This window comes from Necator americanus, chromosome X, assembly GCF_031761385.1.
Source record: "Necator americanus strain Aroian chromosome X, whole genome shotgun sequence".
Taxonomy (NCBI): Eukaryota; Metazoa; Nematoda; class Chromadorea; order Rhabditida; family Ancylostomatidae; genus Necator; species Necator americanus.
In genome coordinates, this window is record NC_087376.1 from 23,582,784 (window position 1) to 23,604,543 (window position 21,760).

Here is a 21,760-nt window from a genome sequence, read left to right on the forward strand (position 1 = left end):
TGTCTTTCATTCATCGTTGGACTAATGTGTTCTTACGTTGAAGAAGAACAGTGACTTTTCTTAGTGTTTTTCGCCTGTGAATCATATGTTAGGGAACTTCTGATTTGGAACCCCGAAACATGTGTCCATCTCATGTTGAGTGGGACATACGATGCAAGAATCACCAGTGTGACGGCAGTAGAGGGAAAGTTTTTGTTCCAAAATAGGTTGCACAACTTTGGACACAGATGCATTGCTTAGTGGCAGAGCGGTCCTTACCATATAGCCAAACCTCTGAGCTATCTGAAACAGTGCCCAGACCAGCGGAATATGAAGATACGTTAAGAAGAAGGAGGAGTGCATAGCTTTGACAAACGTGCTGGTTTTGTATCAAGATCCTTGCGGATTCTGATCTACGAGGTCATATACGTGTCGCATCTTAAAGGCATCACCCCACGAATCTGAGGTGGTGCAGATTTCAGGTGGAGTATTCGTATACAGGATGGGAGACTACGGAGAGGGAGGTGATTCCGTCCATTTCTTGCTAACTGCCGTAAAAAACGGCCCGGAAGGTGCGGCGCCGCACAAGACTGGCGCGCTCCAATCGAACCTCTTGTACAAAATGGCGCGCCAAAACGAATGAAGCCGTATCTTTCGGGCCGTTTTTTACGGCAATTAGGAAGAAATGGCCGGAATCACCCCCCTCTCTGTAGTCTCCCATCCTGTATACGAATACTCCACCTGAAATCTGCACCACCTCAGATTCGTGGGCTGATGCCTTTAAAGGCATCACCCCACGAATCTGGGGTGGTGCGGATTTCAGGTGGGTTATGCCTATAGGGGGTCGTAGATTACGGAAAGGAGGGTGATTCTGTCCATTTTTCCTAATTGGCGTAATAAACGGTCCGGAAGAGGCGACGCGTGTACAAGGCTGGCGCGCTCCAATTGAACTCGTTGAAAATAGCGCCTCGGAACGCTCAGAGCCGCATCTCCAAGCCGTTTTTTTACGGCAATTAGAAAACAATGGACGGGATCACTCTCCTCCCCAAAATCTACGACTTCGTATAGACGTAATCTATCTGAAAACCGCACCACCCGAGATTCGTGGGGTGATGCCTTTAATTAGTATCAGCAATTTTTTCACGCGGAGATGCGCTATTATTATGGCAACGCGGCTACTTAGGTGAGCACAGCTGTTTGGGGTCCTTTGGTTCTTAGTTTGAGACGTGATATTTAAGGGGATGGTAACCACTTGTGAATGAGGTGTTTGAGAGTGTATGCTACAAATGTCTTGATTTTCCAGACTGATGAAGGCGACGACGCCGAAATGTTAGTCGTAATGAAGAGTGAAACAGTCTTAGCTCTTATTCCATATTTACAACCGATAATTGCCATTTTTAATTTGGCGCAAGCGCCAAAGAAGAAGTCATTAAAGTGTTTGAGATGTGATACAATCCAAAAATATGTAGGATCTTACTGGTATTTCAAGTGTTAGCAGTTTCAGCTTCATTGTCAGTTTCTACTCTTGCAGCAACGAAGCAACGCTACTCCTTATTCTGTCCCACTGTTTGCTGTCATTGAAGTCTTTTCATTAATAAGCTTTGAACATCATTGAGTAGTATTGTACAACTTTATCACACTTCTGACAATCTCTAAATGGAGCGGCTGGATTTTCTAACCATAACAAGATTTTGAACTTGATAAGTAGGATTTCTGGGCCTAACGATAAATTGGGTGTTAGGAATAATGAACTGCAATTTTCAAAAAAAAAATGTATAGCTACACGTAATCGGAAATCCAATCCAAAAACTTAAGTATACTTTTTATACTGCGGTGTTCTATAGACCAGCACAGAACAGCGAACGCGATAAAAATGAGAAAACTGAGCTACGAATGAAAGTGTATCAACAAAAAACTGGGATTTCACATGTCAACTGCACATTTCATCAATCTGCTTTCGAAATGCTTTTTCTATAGTCATTCGCTTGAGTTTAAGCGCTTCAGTGACCATACCGCTTGCTGAGGTCCACTGCTCAGCGCACAGGTAGATTTTTTTTGGAATCTCCACTCTTTGTAGCTTTCCTGCAAGGAACGTCAGATTATAAAAATTGTAAAAGATTTTTGTAAAAAAGGCGGCTACGACCAATTATTTTATCCCTGCAAAGAAGTGCTTGTAATAAGAAGTCAGCCATTTGGAAGAGTAATCGAAATAGTGACCTGACAGATACGACTGGATTTGCTTTAAAACAGCGTCGACAACCTTCTTCTCTCTGCACAGCTCCTCAACGTTATCAGAACGAATGCCAACCTAAAATAGCAGATCCGAGTTGTCGATCAAAAAAACCACATGAAAAATTGAATAAAAAATGATTTGCGGTTATTATTTTAACTTAAAAATGCACAGACGAAAAAAAAAGGGCTGGGAAAATGTAACATATCGTTCGACAGAGAATTTCTCGCTCTACAAGATGTTCTCGTACTGGCCTTCTACTTATATTAAATCTTTTTTATCTGCAGATAAAGAAAATGGACAAAACGGAGCTCTCAACACTCTCTGCTTTTCGCATCTAATCGAGGTGCAGAAACCGCAGAAGCTGCCCGTGAGATTTACGCTGTGAATGGAGAGTATCGGAGACATAAAAAATCTTAAAAAGAACAAGAAAGATGGAATAAAAACAGAGAAAAAAAGCAAAAAAGTATGATAAGAAACAGTACGAGGTGTCCGAAACCTGGGTTAAAGACAATGAAAATGATAGGAGGAATAACAGCGATGCTGATGAATTCGCCTTAATTTTCTATCTTTTGGAAAAAAAGGAAATGATCCACGATAATTGGTCGACCGGTGCGAGTCCATATTTTGAGGTGTGTGCTTGAAACGTAAACACATGTACACGTACGCACAAGACAAATCCACGCACGTACGTACGACATGCACACATACACATACATGTATGCACACCAGTGTGAACGTCCGGCAAAAGGCGGACTTCAGTCATTCTGTAGTGTTCCCTTCGCTCACCTTCACTGATCAATGAATTAAAGGCAACATCCCACGAATCTGGGGTGGTGCGGGTTTCAGTTGGGTTATGCCTATAGCGGGTCGTATATTACGGGGAGAATAGACCGCCCTGAAGATGGTGCGCGTGCACAAGGTTGGCGCGCTCCAATCGAACTCGTTGTAGAAAATAGCGCCCCGGAACGTTCAAAGCTGTATCTTACGGGCCGTTTTTTACGGCAATTAGGAAGAAATGGACGGAATCACCCTCCTCCCCATAATCTACGACTCCGTATAGGTATAACCCAACTGAAACCCGCACCACCCCAAAGTCGTGGGGTGGTACATTCAATAAAAATAAAAACGAAAATTAATAGTAGTGGCATTTTTTGCAAAATTAGAATTGTGCTTTTCTAAAAACAGCTTCTTCTTTCTTTTTTTTTGATAAGTTTAAGCAGAAGATTTCATAGTTTTCTTTCTATACGCGTTATTTCCACATTTGATGAACATTCAAACGTCTGCTTCAAACACTCCTTCGATACCAATACAATGCAAACACAATTTGAAAGCATCACTCTTACTATAGATTTTCTTCTTGTTTTTCCCAACAGTTATCAGAGAATGATGTTTTAACATAAAATAATGTGAACAATATCATCTTACTGATAAAAAATAAGGTTCCATATGAGATCACGTAAACTGTTCGCTATTATTTGAGCAGCCGGTTTTATTCGTGTTTCCGCCTTCTGAAGAAGGCATGTTATCAACCTGAGGTAAACATGCAGGGAGATAGACACGCGGAGGAGTCATGGAGGTGAAAAGCAATGGCTATGAAACGGCTGCAACCATCAGTCTTTTGCGTCGTGCACACGAAGTTACTGCGTGATACTACTCGCTATGGCGCAGCAATTCCACGCCGTTAGATCCGCGTCACCCCATTTGACGACGACGACGACGACGACGACGACGACGACGACGACGACGACGACGACGACGACGACGACGACGACGACGACGACGACGACGACGACGACGACGACGACGACGACGACGACGACGACGACGACGACGACGACGACGACGACGACGACGACGACGACGACGACGACGACGACGACGACGACGACGACGACGACGACGACGACGACGACGACGACGACGACGACGACGACGACGACGACGACGACGACGACGACGACGACGACGACGACGACGACGACGACGACGACGACGACGACACACACACACACACATAGCCTGTTATTATATAGCATGATATACATATATACAACACACACCTACATAGATACCCGCAAAAATACACATGTGCGCGCACACACCTACACACATACACATGTAAACACGCATACACAAAAATACGCCCATACTTACACATACAGAATGTATGTGCGAGGTCCCCACCTCGGACATCGCAGCTAGAGATGAACGCCAACAGGAAACTTATATCTGCTTTCGATGAATCATCATGCAAGCAGATCATGCAAGAGGCTGCAAAAAACGAAAGAGTATTTTTATCTATGAATGTATACAAATGGTTATAGAACAGTAGCGATTATCAGACAAAAGGGCAATTGAACACATCGACGACAATGCGACGAAGAATCGTACGCACTCTGATGCCAACGAGTGGTGAAAGATTAAAGTATCTGGCGTCAATCAATCTGCTTGAAATGCGCTACAACGTTCACTCCAATTCAGAATCGTTCGAAGTTAGCGAACATGTAACTAGCCTATACAGTGACTTGCGGTGACTAGCAAGTGCGTCGAATCAGAGTTTTTGTCCTCCCAGACGAGTCCGGTACCAATTTATTGTTGAGGGAAGAAAGGCTTGATTAGCACTAGCGTGTGTTCGAAGCTCTCACCGATCCTGCAAACACAGCGGAGCTTCTTATCGACTCCGCTACACCTGCCCAGCGAACGATCACGCACCCGCCATCGAGTGACCAAGTGCTTTGAAAATAAAAATAAACAAAAATATTGCCACTGGAGACGACCAGAGCCTGAGCGCTCCTATGAAAGAGATCACAAATAACGCTCCAGTCCCACGTTCTACAAATATTAAAAAGCCCAGGGTTATCAATGTGTTAACGAATTATATCTGGATTCGTGATATTGTGACAAGTCACAATATCAACAATCCAGATATAATTCTTCCATCATTATTTCCCCGTAAATACATAGAATCTCACTTCTTCGCCAAGTTTCTTCAAGAATTTATGTTCAGGAACAATGAGGGCGACAAGATAGTCTTTGGTCGAATCAGCGTAGATGCACACCATGTCTACGCCATGGTATGTCTGGATGTTTGTTTCCACTTTTGCAAGAGAAATGTATTCTCCATGAGACAGCTTGAGGAGGTCCTTCTTTCGATCTGCAAAGATAGCCAATTGTTCCAGAATATTTGCATTCGCAAACACCAATGCATTTCACCAATTATCCTCAAAGATCCATCTGCTCTAAACTCCCCAACATCTCCAGTTGCGAAATAGCGTTTGTTATTTCTATAGACAAAATCTTCCTGAAAACTATTCCTCTGAAATGATAGTGAAGAACAATTGTACTTTGACAGAGAGCAGCATCTTCATACCTTCGTTTTTTCTTCATTCTTAAAATATCCTAGTGCTACATTCTTTCCACCAATGAGAATTTCTCCTTGCGGAGCTCCGTTGTCAGGAGAGTATCCAGCTAAAATTGGATTCTAAGATGGAAAAAAAACAGAGGATAACATTCCACTTGAATAAACGATGCGAATTCAAATTCGAATCAAGTAGAATGTTATCCTATGTTCAGATTCAACTTCGATTAGAAGAACAGCAACTTGCTGTTCTTCGATTTTAGGTAAGAAATTTTGTGAGTACAAGTGTGGTTTACTTGAAGTATCATGATATATAATAACGGGCTTATTCTGTCACGTGCGTGCGTGCGTGCATGTGTGTGTGTGTGTGTGTGTGTGTGTGTGTGTGTGTGTGTGTGTGTGTGTGTGTGTGTGTGTGTGTGTGTGTGTGTGTGTGTGTGTGTGTGTGTGTGTGTGTGTGTGTGTGTGTGTGTGTGTGAGAGTCTCAAAAATCAAACCACGAATTGTGGTGTACCGGCACCAGATAGCTGCGAAATGGGCTGCGACGGATCTCGCGGCGTGCGTGGTTGGTGCGCAATAGCTTCGTGTGCGTGACGCAAAAGATAGATGGTTCCAGCCGTTTCGTAGCCGTGGCCACTGGGCGCGTTGCTTTTCACCTTCATGACTACTCCGCGTATCTATCCCTTTGTTCGTTTGCCTCAAGTTGGTAGCGTGCCGTTCTCAGAAAGTGGAAACGCGCATGCAAACGGCTGCTTAAATAGTAACAAGATGTATGATCTGACGTGGAACGTTATCTTTATCAGTAGGATGATGTCTTTCACGTCATTTTATGCCAAAACATCATTCTTTGATAACTGTTTATAGAAAACGGGAGGAAAACCCATATTTCGCGTGATGCTTTTAAATTTTGTCTATAATATATTGATGAGGAGTGGTTGAAGCTGAAGTTCGAATGTTCTCCAAATGTCGAACTGACGCATTTAGAAAGAAGACCATGAAATCTTTCGCTTTTAGTTATAATATAAAAAGGAAGAAAGATTGTTGGAGATACACAAGTCCAATTTCATAGAAAACAGCACTAATATTAATTTTCGTTGATCAGTGAAGACGAGCGAAGCAAACACCACAGAAAGTCTGAAGTCCGGCTTTAGCCGGACGCTCAGACTGGTTATTGTAATACAGTGTGAAATATAGGGAATATAGTGATAGTGGACTCACATACTCGCAAACTTTCAAAAACTCAACACAAAATGTTGGAGTATTTAAAGCCAAGCCTTCGTACTTTATGCTAACAGATTTTCATTGAATGCTAGTGCGGGAACTTGGTGGCAAATGAGCTAAATCTGTCAGTGCTTAAATTTGGAAAGTAAAAAATTTGTGTTCCGAGTGATGTAGCTCAGCTGCATGACCATAATTTAGAAGAGTACACTCTTCTTCCAGTGGTTCAAGAGCAAAATAGTGTAAATAATTGTACTCCAACAACATATAAAATAACATACGCCAACTATGAAATGTGAAATAAAAATTAACTTCAATACCTTCTTCCCATTCTTCCAGCAGAATTTCGCAGCAAGTGAGGGGCGGACCAACAGTTCCTGTCGATAAGTCGTGCACTGGAAAGTTCATTCACATATCAGTGATCAACCCCTCAATAGCTGGATGTGGTGGAAATATTTTTTTTAGAAACGAACCATCGGCCAATGTGGCACCGCCACAGGTCTCTGTCAAGCCGTATCCCTGTACAACAGGACAGCAGAAGCAAATGTTCATAAACCTGGTATAAACTGGTCATTATTTGATCACTGCGATAATTATTACAATGTTTGAATTAGGGTATGAATCGTAAAAATCTTTGTTGGCATTGAAAATAAATACAAAATTAAAAAGCAAAATCAATTGGCAAGATCACTTATGTTATTTGAAAAAGGATTTTTTGCTCTTCAAAAAGCATGCTTAGTTGTTAAAAATTTTATTGATTACTGATTTTTGTATTAAAATGCAATGTAAGCTGCACAAAATGGAGTGCTTCCGTCACCATTCACTTCTTGCATCTTATTGGAGGAGATGCGTCAAAGATGCGGACGCTGCTTGTGAGAATTGCACTGTGCATCCCCCTTTGCTTAGCATCGGATTGGACGTAGAAAAGAAACCAAAAGAGTAAAAAAGCATTTTAAGGTATTGAAGAATATATTGAACGATGGGAGAAACAATAAAGAAAACATATTATTTGCAGTTTTTTCTCTCTCAAAAAAAAGTGGAGGAAAAGGACAAATTTCTTCTGAACAGGGGATCAGCTTTCTTCACTTGAGTAAGCAATGATTGATCGGTCTCAGAGTTCAAGTTTCCCATCTTTCAAGCGTGAATTCCAACGACGGACGGCACCTTCAAACGTTGTTTCTTCGCTGTCCATGCATAAATCCTTATCATGTCGGTTAATAGGGAAAGAGAATTTCTGAGTGCATCATGACGATTACTAACATTCATGCAATCGTCGCATATAGGAGTTACCCTCTGCAGCTATAACGTGATCCAGCAAATTATCGTCAATAGAATGATCCATTGGAAAGGCATAGCTGTCATCCCGAAGGTCCATGCGGTACCATATCCCTATCAATTCTATTTTCTGCATGAAGGAGAAACAACCGTGAAGTTCACGAACCGACTTACCAAAACCATGATTAACTAAGAACCTTCGCTTCTGTCGTTTTTGTTGGAAAGGCAGCACAACCGACGCTCCAAAGAATGTTACAGTTTCATGGAACATCTCCTCAAGTGCATGAGCGAACTGAGATCTTGAAAACCAGTAGGAAGCATTTGTCATGGAAAAGCGATAAAAAAGTTTCAAAGAGATGGGAAAGAGGATGGAGAAATGGGTGAGCACTACTCTACTCCGATCTTCCTCACATTCACGTCCATTTTCTTTTGCAACGTTATTAAAGAAGACAGATATATAATCGCAGAGGTCCTTCTTTAGAAGAACGGTCATCATAACGGTAAAGGAACACACACCACCAGCAAAGAATCAAACTGTATCCGGGTCCATCCGACAGAAACAAATTTTGGCAGAAGAACCTGTTTTTGGAGAACCTATCGCTAATCCTTATCCACAGGCTTGCAAGGCTTGTCACGTTACTTGTGCGAACGTAAGGTTCCTATTCAGTGGTAGCCGACAACACTGCGTTGATTTCTCTGCGCATGACATTGGGAAGTGTCGAGCAATCTGATTATTGCCTGTCATCTACAAAATATGGCAGTGATAATGAGCAGAACTTGATCAGCTAGTTTGTCTCCATTTGGCATAGAAAAGTCTTCCGCAAGTTACCCAGGAAATTCGTGACAACTACTTTGCTATTCTACTATATAACTTTATCACCGGTATGAGGACAAAGCAAGGCGATGCAATCTCACTCACAATGTTCAGCGCCACCCGAGGATGCAGTGAGAAAGTTGAATAAGATGTAATGAGAATGAAGTTGATGTCCAGTACATTCACTTAGTTGATGACATCGAGCTTATTGCAACAAGCATTAAGTAGGTGGGCAACGAATGCTGGCCGAATTTGACGAAACATGTAAAAAGACATGTCTCCTGCTGAATCTGGAGACAACGATGTTCATGAAGAATAGGAGGGTCTCTGATAATCATTTCACTTTCGACGGAACGAATATATCCGAATGCTCCAACTATGTATATATGAGCTGGGTCCATGAAAAGTTCTTGTCCATGAAAACGGATGGTTACCTTCAATGTCCCTTAGCTGTGCGCAGTTAGGTTGACAAATGTATACGAACATAGATATATACGAGCAATATAGCTGGGATTGCGTATAAAAGCATTTTTGTTACCTGTTCATAGTGGGCCTACCTTCACTAAGCGCAATTAGCCATTTGAATATACGTCTTTGAAGAGTACGAGCTATAGAACCCGCACAATTTTAGTGCAAAAGCTCCCCACATAATGCAAAAAGGGGCTGTAGTCCATGGCCAAAGCCCATAACCTAAAACGTCAACTCCCTGAAAGGAGAATGGAATCTTTGGCAAAGACAATTCATTTCGTTACGTTGAACTCCTGTCGAGTGAACCCCAAGGAACCACCCTGTGGCAGTTTAGTCGGGACGTAATGTTTTGCGGAACATGGAATAGCGACGAATGGATAGATTCCATATGAGCTCTGGCCGAAGAACAAGAAAGGGTTGGACATGTTAAAAGACGACGCACCTCGGCGAAGATGCGGGTAGCCGCGTTAGGCGGTTACACCCGGCCGCCGTTTGAGTCAAGTAAATCAAATATATGGGCTGTACTATCATAAGACCACCACTCATGTGATACCTTTGGGTTTCAGGACTCAGAGGAGCTCCACCAGATAGGACACATCGGATGTGGCCACCCAGAAGTTTCCCAATGCGGTTAAAAACTAGCCTAAATAAATAGCATGATCATTCTAGAATACATGATAAATGCGTGAGAAACATACCTGTTGAGTATGAAACTGGAGTACCCTTCTTCGTAACGTGCTCGCTTTCTCTCGTAGCAGGCTCTGAACATCTCTCGGAAAAGGAGGTTGTTAGAGTTCACCTCTTCGATTACCGCTTTGTAGATTCGGTCCATCACAGCCTATGTACAGTCGGCTAAACGCTGGTGATTTCTGTGCTGCATTCAGCAGTCGAGCATATGGGGGGTCTTCATTGCAGGATATTGCAAGGTTGTGGCATGAAGTGAATTCACCGTAACGAAGACCTCGCAAACATTTGACAATGGAACGCAGCACAGAAATCACCCAATGCCCGCTGAAAACGCTTTGTAGCAGGGACACTCGTGGTGTTCGCGACGAGTTCGTGCTCTGTCCCTCTCCACACTCTAGGAACTCACTCCTCTATGTTTTCCATAGTTTTCATTATCTCTTTGGGTGATAGTGCATGCGTAGGACTATTTAGTCCTAGCAAAGCCTTTTTCCATTAGTTTTATCGCTTGCTCTGCTGTTGGCACGCCTCTAAGATTTTAGTTCGTAGAGATTGGATCTCATTTAGATTCTCCTTTTTACCAGCTCAGAACTCCTTATGATGTAATCTTCGTAAAATACCAAATTCCGCATAAGAAGAACGTCCTATGGACATGTGAGGTATGAGGCTGGTGCAAAAATAATGCGCGTTTTCAAATATTTATTCCGAAACGCTATAACTCGCCTCAAAATCACCTTCATCAATCGAAATAAAAACCATTGCAGTCCACGCATCTTCGCCAACAAGATTTGAGTTTGCTTATTTTCGATGCTTGAAAGTCCGAACTTTTGGAGTCCACGAACTTCCGGGAGTTGTTCTCGGCATCATCTTGGTTTTGTAAGATATTGCATCTAAGACAGCTGTCCAAATGTTCGAAAAGTGACAGACGGTTGGCAAACGGTTTGGCTAACATGGTGGGTGAGGCAGATTCTCGTAGCCTAACTCCATAAACTTCAGTAGCGTCACTTTCGAAATGTGTAGCCGAAAACTGTCGTGTACGAGAATCGGGTCCTTTCTGTTCACTAACGCAAGGCGAAGAAGTTGGAATTTTTGGCACATTTTGTCCGCTGCTTGCAGTACTTCTTGGCAGTGATGCTCTCGCCAGGTTTCATGAAGGTGCATTGGATTACACCTGTAGCAAAACCACTACACAATCACCATGATCTGCGGGTACATTTTCAGATCGGAAAGTGCTTGGGAGCTTCATAATACATCCATCCATTGAGCGATCCCTCCTGTTGTCGTAAACTATTCATTTCTGATCATGAGTAACAATACGATCCAGAAATAGATCGTTCTTGTTGCGTAACAGAAACGTTGGGCAAATCTCAAAACGGCGGCTTCTTTGAGAATCGTTCGGTTCGTGCGGCACTCAGCCCGTCGTTCAGCTTTTTCACATTTGCAGTTTTTTTTACAATCAACGCCTAGTTCTTCAGCAACCTCTCGTGTTGTCTGAAAGGATGATGATTTGATTACATTTTTGATGATTACCTTCGGTCGCGACCTTGCTTATCTTCGAGGCTCATTTTGCCACAATGAATGAAACCTTTGAAACCAACGCCGTACCGTGCATTCGATGGTGCTTCCCTCATCCCAACCAGCGTTGATATTCCGAGCTGTCTCTGCTGCAGACCTGCCCAGCTTCAGCTCATAGAAGAAGATGAGATGACAAATTCTTGCCTGGGCATATTATCTTCTAACTCTTGGTACTGATCAAATACTGATCCTCGATCAAAATGACTTCAGCACTAACAACCGCAACGAAATGCGCTACACAACGCCATACAGCTTCTAATGTTGAAGATGAGTGTAACCGGAAAACATTTGTCTTTAATACAAGGCAAAGAAAAACGCGCATTATTTCTGCACCAACCTAATAGAAATTACTAATTCCATTATCATTAATTCCAATTACTACAGTCAACAACTTAAAAAAGAAATGATTGAACTATAAAAAAAACGATTATTTTAGTGTTACGATTATGGGTGATAATAATTGTGCAGAATAAAGGTAAGAAAAAGTCTTATCTCTACAAACTTAGGGTACCCTAGAAGAAAAAAAAAACGCCGAAATGAATAGAGAAGGACATTGCTAGTACCAAGAAAACCAATTTGTGGACTTTTATACAAAAAGAGACAAAAAAATGTGCTATAGGTTCCATAAAGAAAATGTATATATTTTGGAATGCTCAGCTCAGCCAAAAGCTACTAAATCTCATGGGATAATTTCATTCTAGCATAAAGGTGGAAATAAGAAAGTTTTGATCCTGACTGAACATGACATAGAATTGTCACGCCATAACTATCATGAACATCACACGTTTAGAAGGCTTTACTTATAGTGTTCAAACTGCACTATTATACTATCAAAACAGGAACCGAGAAGAATTCACATCAAGTTGCCGGAAATACGGGAATAATACGGTAAGAGAAAGAGCAAACGAAATTGAAAAGTGGAGTCACTATTCTGGAAAGACGGAAGCAATTACAAAGAAGGTTTCCCAGCATTCAAAAACTGGTGAGTGAAGATAACTGCATGCTGTAAAAAAAAGGTGAACATTGGAACCAGAGTTAGGTGGGGTGTCAAGACTCGACTACCCTTGGAAACGACTCCGCTCCTTCCCAAAATTAGAAGAAGAAGAAAGAAGAAAGGTGCATAGGCAAACAGAGGATATAGAACTGTGCTTGAAAGGCGAGTAACTCAATTGCGTACAGTTTCCAACAATTTATATGTAAATTTAATAGCATTTATTGACTTAGAATCCTCATATTATGTGCATATAGTTAGGTTTAAAAGATCGTTGATAATTCTGTGAGAAGGGCAAGTAATGGGAAAGTATTTTGCACATATTTCATAGGAGGTTTATTTAAAAAAAGATCAAACCTTTTCTTCAGAACTAAGCTGAGCACAAATGGAAAAATTAGCACTGTTCTCATCTCTATGCCAAATAAAGTAAAACAGGGAAAGATTGGGAAGTAAGGATTCTAATAGAGAGAAGCTTCGCTTGCAACGAACTTAGAACTGAACTGCTTTGGGTCAATTATGACTTGAGTTAATGAAAATTATTTGAGATCATACATTTTTCCACACTCGAGCAGAGACCAAAGCTTTAGCAAGTTATTTATGATCACCGTATTTACGTTGGTTGTTTAAAAAATCTCATATGCAAGATTTTCCCTTTTGAGATGGTTTAATCTCCTATAAATATAAACGGGAAGAATCCACAAAGTTTCAATGCTTATCATGTAAATTCCAAAGCTAGGAAGTTCAAACACTAATATGAACGTTTTGTAGAGCTAGCCTTCTCCTACGGAAGCGCACGCAAAGTACTTTTCAACATATTTGTCTCAAAGATTTATTAAAGAGTTAAAAGTTATTTACTTCCTAACATAAAACCATTCAACCAACCAGTGTATTTTTGTGTAGGATGCCGAAAAATGTGTAATATTAGGTAACTAATATTTTCCTATCCTCTCCCCCCATCTTCAACTACGCCCCTCATATTGGGGAAATACCAGCGCTCGCTTGATCTTGTTTGAAAACGATATCCTTAGAAAAGAGGACAAAAACAGTTGAGTGCGTTTATTCCAAGTTTGGAGAACCCTCCCATATTACCTTTGTGAGAAAAAAGGACTAACCATTTGCTATATTTATTGTATGCTGCTGCTTCAGGATCTAGAATCACTACCGCTTTGTGGCTCAAAATCATCTCGAACAGAAACACCTCTCAGATTCCCTATCTATTTATGAAAGACCAAAAACCCTATGCCGATTTCACTTCCATTCTGCTTTATTATTAAACCGACGAGATTTGCAGATGAGCGCAGAATAACTAACCGAATCGTTTTTGAATTGTTTAAAGCTATATCGCTTATCACCAAAGTTTGAAGCAGCTGCTAAATCACTGGTCGTCTTGTCACACAAATCTCCCGTCTGAATACGTAGGTCTGAGATCATTTTGACCACTGTTAGTTGTTCTTAGAAATACGAGCGAGCACCGGCTCCGATCGCATACGAGAGTCACATCCTTCCCCCCCCCCCTACTTGTGTTAACCGAGATATTCCCAGCTCTTTCAACTGAGCGTTCAATGATGCTAGCCACATTTTCTTCCTCTGCAAAGTCCCTAAGTTTCTGCAGCATACGTCAAAGCAGAAAGAACAGTGATACAGGTGAGCACAGAGTTGGATGTCGTTGGTCTTCTTCACAACATCATTGATAAACAGATATGCTCGTATCAACCCCATCGTTTCCTCCTCCTCTGTGGTCAGGTGGTTCTTTATGTTTAACTTCCAAACCTGGATGTAAATAGCTGATGTACTCGAGTATACCCGTTCCGTTAAGCGTTAACGAGGGATCGGCAACCCAACCTTTATGATAGTTTTGTCCAGGATCAGCTGAAGAACTTCACAATTTCCTCGATGCTCTTACACGCTCTCCAAAGGAGCTCGTTCTTTCCTGCCAAGCCCGAGGGTAAGGTCGTTCTTCATCTTCATTTCCCGATCCAGATAAACATAATATAAATTGCACTCGTATCTTTCCTTTCCAGCAAACTGCAGATGGTGTAGCTGCAAGCCGTTATCACTATCAGCTATCACTCCCATGTCATCCCATTTCAAATTTCGCGCTACTTTTTTCTAGAAAGGCAGTAAGTATTTTGGTTGAGATTGTATAATCTTGTCGGACCTCTCTCTTGACGTCGAATATGATGTTCTTGTAGAAGGGCGAAATTCCGGCTGTGAAGTTACTGTACAACTCCAAAGTACTTTATGTACTGAATAGGGACACCCTCTTTGTCGAAAACTTCTGTGACTGCCTCCGTTTCAACTGAGTCGAAGGTATCATTTAATTTGATGAAAGTGAGACACAGCGGCATCCTATACTCAAACAAGTCTCAATGAGTTTTAAAACAGTGTTAGGGAAAACCTTCTAGTGACAAAGATGTTGTACCTATTTCGTTATGGTACCCTCCATCTGACGATATCGGATTGCAGCGTAGAGTAAGAGGCTTTTGAATTGCGAGTTTTCATGAATGGCCTTTTTCGTCATAATAAACTCAGAGAGCCTCTCCCGTTGCTCGTTCCACTGCAGGCCGATGGTCTCGGTGTGAAGTTCCTCGATGATCTTCTATCGTTAATTTTGGCATTGACATCATCAACAATGCTCTTGTAGAGGATACTGCCTTCTCTGTAAGACTTATCGAGCTGTTCCTGGCATAGGACTACATCTTCTCGTCCGCAAACGTCCGATTCGGGTTGTAAGTTGTTGAAAAGAGTCGATGTTCTTTGCCGTATTCGTGTTGGGAAGGACACCGACTGCTCTAATGTCGCATGTTCGTAAGAACTGTTCTTCTCCAGTTTCACTTGCGGCGTTCAGTAGGTGGCATCTCGGTCACTCCGACAACGTCGTACCTAATCTTCCTAGCTTGCATAATTGGATCTTCGATGGATGCTTCAGATGAAAACGTACGTGCGCTGTATGTACAGTTCTGTATGGTCTTAAATAAAAGCTTATAAACTGTGGGAATGTGAGTGCTAATTTGCTTGGCCCATTGAGTTACTGCATTCGACATAGAATGATTGCACGAGCTGAAGTAATTTGCACTCATAGCGTGTGCAAGAAGGATGTTACAACACAAGAACATAGAAGAGGCATACTCTGAAGCATTTTGCAAAACTCACAGGTACGCAAGCCATCAAAGTTGGCTTTAGTGCATAGCAGTCACCACGACAACCTTTCTTGATTTTGGGAGCACGGTCGAACAACGTTTGCGCCGAGGAGTACCCTATTCGGACGCCCTGAATGCACGCAATTACTGGTGTAATTTCATAGTTCCTGATTGCGAGAACATTACCTTTGTGAGAGTTACTAACTCAGCGCAAACTTCCAAGATGTGAGCGAGAGGTAGGTAACCAATGTATGTGTCATGGTGGCTAAGTCAAGTTATTAGTTCTGCTATGAGTGGATCAAAGATAAGGTCAATCACCGGATAGGTATTGCATCCCCCTGTCCTGCTACAGCTGCAACAATGTTTTCATGCGTGATCATAACTCCTTTCGGATTTCCAGTTGTGCCAGAAGTATACATAATCACAGCTAGATCTTCCGGTAGGCATTTCGTAGTTACTGGATCAGCTAAAAATAAGCTCTTTATAATAATCCTACAAAAACCACTTTAAGCTGTTGGAATACTTACTTGCTGGCAAAAATATGAGTAATCTTGAAGACGTAGGTCAGCGGGTATGAAGTCTATTTTAAAAAAAGCACCTTTGTGGAAGAGGTAGTAATGGGGGATTTTGCAGATGGTATAGACGAGGAAGGCTTGACCGACGAATGATATCACCTTATCCGTGGCGGAGTAATCTGACATCAGTGCCTATGACAGCCCAGTAAGGGAGTTCCAAGAGGAGAATGTTGGAGAACTACGCCGCAGCCTCTGGGACTTAACGGAGCATAACTCCGACGCTGCGCTTGACGTGCTCGACTTTGATTTGTTGCCGTTCATAACGGCATTGTAAACTTAGAACATGGTGAGTTACATCACATGTGTTTTTGCTTGTGGTATCAAGCGCGAGCCACTTCCAGTTACCAGCAATTTGGCACAGTTGCGGGAAAGTTGTAGCTGCCTGATACCAATTTCGACGGTAATATAACTTTGTCATAAGCTCTAATAAAGGTACCCTACGGTCAAATGACTTGATTTTCCCCATTGTACAACGTTGCGTTGAAGCTTTTCTTCCCTCGTTTCCAGGTGTTTGTGCGCGCATCTTTGCAACTAGGTTAGTACTTGGTTTCCAACTTGTTTAAGGGGGTGTAGTGAGCACCAATACACAGGCGTTCTCTGTAGGCCTGTTGGAAACACAACAGAAGACAGCAAGGAGATTGTAACTCTCTTATTGCTCTCTAATCATGACGAATGTCCAAAAACTGCTCCTTTCTTTCAAAGTCTAGAGATTTCTAAGAAAAGTAGCTCAAAGATCTCTAAAAAACGAGGAAGTCTTCTAGGATGTTTCGTACCCTTAAAAACAGTATATTCCAAATAGAACCTTTATCATTTGAGTTCGCAGCACTCCAGCCGTACTGCGGATCGTGTTAACTCTTATAAAATTCAAGCAGACTAGTCGCGAAGCTATGTGGCTCGTCACTACCTAGCGAAGAGTGTCAGCAGCGCAGCAAAAACAACCTCGTATTTGTTCTGAGGACGGCCTTTTGGAGGACTTTTCTTGAGGACCTGGTCTATGTCTCCTCTATGCCTTCTACCAGGTTGACTGACTAGGTTGTTGCATAGGTTTCTTCCAATATTTTTAATAATATCGTATTTCCCTGGTACGTTCATATATGGTATGGTTAAGCGGTTATTACACCTTTCAGACGTAGACTACGGTAACTGCTACAGATCAGTTGCCTTACATGTTATTTAGTACCAGCCTGAACGTCCAGCTGGAGCCGGACTTCAGGCTTTTTTTGCTGTTCGCTTCGCTCACCTTCATCGACCAATGGGAATAACAGTAACGATATTTTTATTAAATTAGAATCGCTTTTTTCTATCAACGCTTCCTTCAATCTTTTATCCGAAAATTTAAGCATAGACGAAAGATTTTCCCTAAACGCTCAGTTCTATATTTGGAGAACATATTCATCTCAAACCTCCACAATTTGGAAACGTCATTCGAAGTATGAGTTTCCTCCGTTCTCCGCTATTAAAAGGATGATGTGCTGACATGAGGACGTGAATATCACTATCGTAGTGAAAAAAATAACGTTCTACGTCAGATCGCGTAAACTTTTGGCTACTATGTATTGTATTTAAGCAGCGGTTCGCACGTGTATTTCTTCTTTTCGAAAGAAGGATGTCAGCAACATCAGGAAGACATGCTGAGAAATAGATATGCGAAGGAGCCACAGAAACCCATTCTACTGCGTTGTGGATCTTGTGCACCAATCCAACGCAGCGGGACCAGTCTCTCCCCTCTCTCTAGCTTTCTGGCACCGGCACACAATTCCGACTCCGAGGTACCCGTCCCACCCCATTTTACAGCTATCTGGCTCCGGGGCATGAATTCGACGCCGTAGGACCCGTCTCACCAAATTTTATTGCTCCAGATTGAGGCTCCAGTGCACCAAACCGACGCCATGGTATCCGTCTCCCTCTCTTTTTGGAATTCCTTGACTGAGACACATACGTACACAGACGCACACACGTGACAGAATACGCTCGTTATTATACAGCATGATAGTTCGCAAATTTGGAAGTACACATTCACATAAAAGTTTATTTACCCTCACTAACATATGAGAAGGCGGGCGTGGTGTAGCGGTTAGAGGTTCCGCTTCCTGCACGATCGATCGGAGGTTCGAATCCGCCCTAGTGCTCACCAAGCCTTTCATCCCTCCGGGGTCGATAAATTGGTACCAGACTTGTCTGGGAGGATAAAAACACTGACTTGACACATCGGCTAGCCACCGCAAGTCATTGTATAGGCCATATACACGTTCGCAAAGCTCAAACGATTCTGAATTGAAGTGAACGTGGGGGCGCATCCCAAGCGGACTGATTAACACCAGAAACTTTATCCTTTTTTTATCCTTTAACATATGAGAGAAACTAATTTGCCTTATCAAAGTCAATAGACAGATTGCATGGATTTGGACAACGGTGAAGAGGTAGAGTGCTCACCTATGAGGTGCATGGCGGTAGTTTGGCCCCTGACCGTTGGCGAGTTTTGCACCATTATGGAGTATTTTCAGTATTTTCGCCCACACACACACTCACACACACTCACTCACACACACACACACACACACACACACACACACACACACACACACACACACACACACACACACACACACACACACACACACACACACACACACACACACACACACACACACACACACACACACACACACATACAAACATACAAACAATGGCGATAAGGAGCTCGAGCCATCCATAATCTCAACCACCACTCTAAAAAGGCGCTCTTTTCCCGTACCAAAGAAAAATGGGACTGAATATTGGGAGCTCTTACCCAAAGGACAAGTAATTGATGCTGAGATCTACGTTCTCCAACTGCAAAAGCCAGAAGTTAGCATCAACCGCACACGCGGACAGCGTACCGGAATCAGTTTCCACTACAGTGCGTTGGTGATTCGCTATGGCTCTTCATCCTCTAGGGTTAGGTAGAAAGAAGATCAAGCCTGAGGACGAGATCAAGGAAGTACTCGTCAAAGTTTAGAAAATCCTCGTCCTCGAAAAAGAAAAAGTTTGGATTACGTTTTAGTTCCCCTTCTGGGAGGCGGGAAATGAAACGTAGTCCGGACGTTGCCGTCGAGTGGTGAATGACGATAGTGCACAGCTCTGATGTGAGACTGAAGAATTTGCGTATGATTTGATCTCCTTACCGTATTCTGTTGTGCTTCCAACAAGCCTGCAGAGAACGTCTGCGTGTTGGTGCGCTCTACAGCCCGTGAACAAGTTGGAAACCAAGCACTAACCCAAAGCACCCATTGCAAAGATGCGCTCACAATCAACTGGAAAGCGAAAAAGACAGATTCACCGCAATAGTTTACATTAAGCCGCTGATGACGATCATGCGTAGCCCGTAAACTACCTTCCAACAACGATTTTGTTTGCAATTTCGCTGCAAATCAAACACTAAGAGTGCGATTCGGAATGTTGTGAGCTGCGCTCCAAGTAATTGATGATCCTACTGATCCTGATCTAATTCTCCTGTAGGAACAGTGAAATTTGTCAGATGGTATCTATTGATGCTGATTTATTGATCTTGTGTGCTTTCTTCCTAGACACACTAAAACCTCAGCAACCAAGGTTTTCGGCATCCCATGGCAATGACGTAGTTTTGGATTATCGAATCGTCGACTACTAAACTCCTGCGCACTTTCTCCTAGTGCTGGGTGAAACCTCGTCAGTTGAGGGTCTGACATACACCGGCTACAAAACCGGTCATCCCTTTCTGAGCGAATGTCGACTTTATCAACTTACTGGTATATCAAAACCTGAAGAGAAGCGGTGTAGCGCCGTCCGTAAGAGCCAGCTGTAGCTGCAGCAAGATCAGACGGATGTTTGATTCCGCCCTAGTGACGATTTTTCATCTTATCTTAGTCGAGAATTTAGTTCCAGACTTGCGTGCGAGGATAAAAACAATGATTTGATACTGGAAAAGTTCGACCTTCAATGAACCCCGGCATAGTTGGATGTCGGGCGATTCAATTTACAATTTAAACGACTAAGCCTCTCAACAACTAAAATGGTGAGCTCCATGCCTTATTTTCAAACACCAACATAGCGACTACACCGAATGCTCACCTTGGATCGGAGACGCCTAGCATGGACCGCTGACTGATCGACCACGAGTGGGAATGGTTCGAATGTCTCATTCGGATCGAAAGAACCATCCAAGATACGGCGCGAGTTCTCGCGTTATCGAAAGACATTCATCCTTGAGGTTCATTTACGGATATTTGGTTTGGATCCAAAGTGTCTCCAGCGATTTTTGAGCCAACGTTTTGAATTCGTACGCTAAGATTTGGACCCTAATCTCTAAATAAGTTCCGTCATGTTTTTTTTTGTTCAACGGGCACCCAAATGTGTCCATTCTCGTAACCTATTTTTTTCCGTTCACGGGCTTCTTAGTGCAGACATATAGCGGTTGTGCCGTTTCACCGACATACTAGTCGCCACAGATCGTGCAAGCAACCAGATAGATTACACCGGATTTCAAGCAGTCTTTTGGTCTACCTGTGGGACAAATAATACAGTTTGGTGTTGTACAGATGGTATCGTACAAACGATTCCGAACTAATTTACGTTCTAAATTGTTCGGTATTTATTTGTTCGGTATTTCAACGACCGAAACGAAGCTATCTAAGTCTGCTCTCCTCAAACACCGCCAAATGGCAGTGCTCATTTCATTGGATATATAAGGAAAGCAGAGAAGTATCTTATCTGTGGTGGGGTTTTCCAACGGCTCGTTGCTTCGGTATCGTCTCGTTTTAGACATTCGGATTTCATAACCAATAGAAACAGCAATTTCGTGAGTCAACGTTAACGATTCCTTTCTCTCCTCAGGTGTATTACAAACGGTTTTTGCCGCCTGTGCAAGAGAAATGTTAGATTTAGTTCTGTTCTCACAAAAGCGATCCTCACTATGTCGTCAGAAGAATGTGTTCGTAAAGAAGTCCCTCTTTTTAAACGACTAACAGTTTAGCATAGCAAAATCTGCTGAGTTTCCTCCCTCTTCCATTGCTCGCACTGAGTGACCTGTTGACCTGCTCAGTGCTCTATCACATTATCAAGACGCACAAACTCTAGTCCAACAGCGACTTAGCCTCCACTGATCCTGCTTATCTAAAATGAAACCTATAATTAGTAGCGTAGGAGGTCCAACGAATAAGATAGGGTGATTTCTAAACACAATATTTGCGCAAGTATTGAGCCCTATACCCGCCCATTTAACAAATACCTGCATGTTTCTAGACCACTTACGCGCGGCACACCTGACAAAGACTGTGTCATGGAGTCTTTCGACGTCAAAGCACTGTACTCGCAGCTAGCCTTATTGCATAAAATTCACTTTGAGCGTAGATATTCAGAAACACGTGGAACCTACTATACGAATGTAGCTAAATAGCTGAATAGCTCTGCGATACAGACTGTATTTGAACTGC

At 42.5% G+C, this 21,760-nt stretch overlaps 3 protein-coding genes across 5 annotated transcripts; 1 reads left to right on the forward strand and 2 right to left on the reverse strand.

The window, feature by feature from the left end:
• Nucleotides 1-1,909: 1,909 nt before the first annotated feature.
• RB195_025088 (uncharacterized protein) lies at nucleotides 1,910-3,784 on the reverse strand (the record flags this gene model as incomplete). 2 transcript variants are annotated; one of them, XM_064213092.1, is made up of 3 exons in its annotated part: nucleotides 1,910-2,061; nucleotides 2,197-2,287; nucleotides 3,743-3,784. In XM_064213092.1, 3 exons carry the CDS (start codon nucleotides 3,782-3,784, stop codon nucleotides 1,910-1,912), a joined length of 285 nt encoding a protein of 94 aa, XP_064068973.1. The 2 variants fall into 2 exon arrangements, with proteins under 2 accessions (XP_064068973.1, XP_064068974.1); XM_064213093.1 differs by lacking the exon at nucleotides 3,743-3,784 and adding an exon at nucleotides 2,877-2,975.
• RB195_025089 (uncharacterized protein) lies at nucleotides 3,783-4,230 on the forward strand (the record flags this gene model as incomplete). Its single annotated transcript, XM_064213094.1, has 2 exons — nucleotides 3,783-3,848; nucleotides 3,898-4,230. 2 exons carry the CDS (start codon nucleotides 3,783-3,785, stop codon nucleotides 4,228-4,230), a joined length of 399 nt encoding a protein of 132 aa, XP_064068975.1.
• Nucleotides 3,905-16,436, reverse strand: RB195_025090 (uncharacterized protein; the record flags this gene model as incomplete). Of its 2 annotated transcripts, XM_064213095.1 has the most annotated exons (12): nucleotides 3,905-4,231; nucleotides 5,185-5,366; nucleotides 5,426-5,513; nucleotides 5,583-5,680; nucleotides 7,109-7,183; nucleotides 7,262-7,344; nucleotides 9,899-9,988; nucleotides 10,044-10,183; nucleotides 15,749-15,865; nucleotides 15,922-16,000; nucleotides 16,054-16,201; nucleotides 16,334-16,436. In XM_064213095.1, 12 exons carry the CDS (start codon nucleotides 16,434-16,436, stop codon nucleotides 3,905-3,907), a joined length of 1,530 nt encoding a protein of 509 aa, XP_064068976.1. The 2 variants fall into 2 exon arrangements, with proteins under 2 accessions (XP_064068976.1, XP_064068977.1); XM_064213096.1 differs by lacking the exon at nucleotides 3,905-4,231 and having other exon boundaries at nucleotides 5,155-5,366.
• Between the last annotated feature and the right edge of the window lie 5,324 nt (nucleotides 16,437-21,760).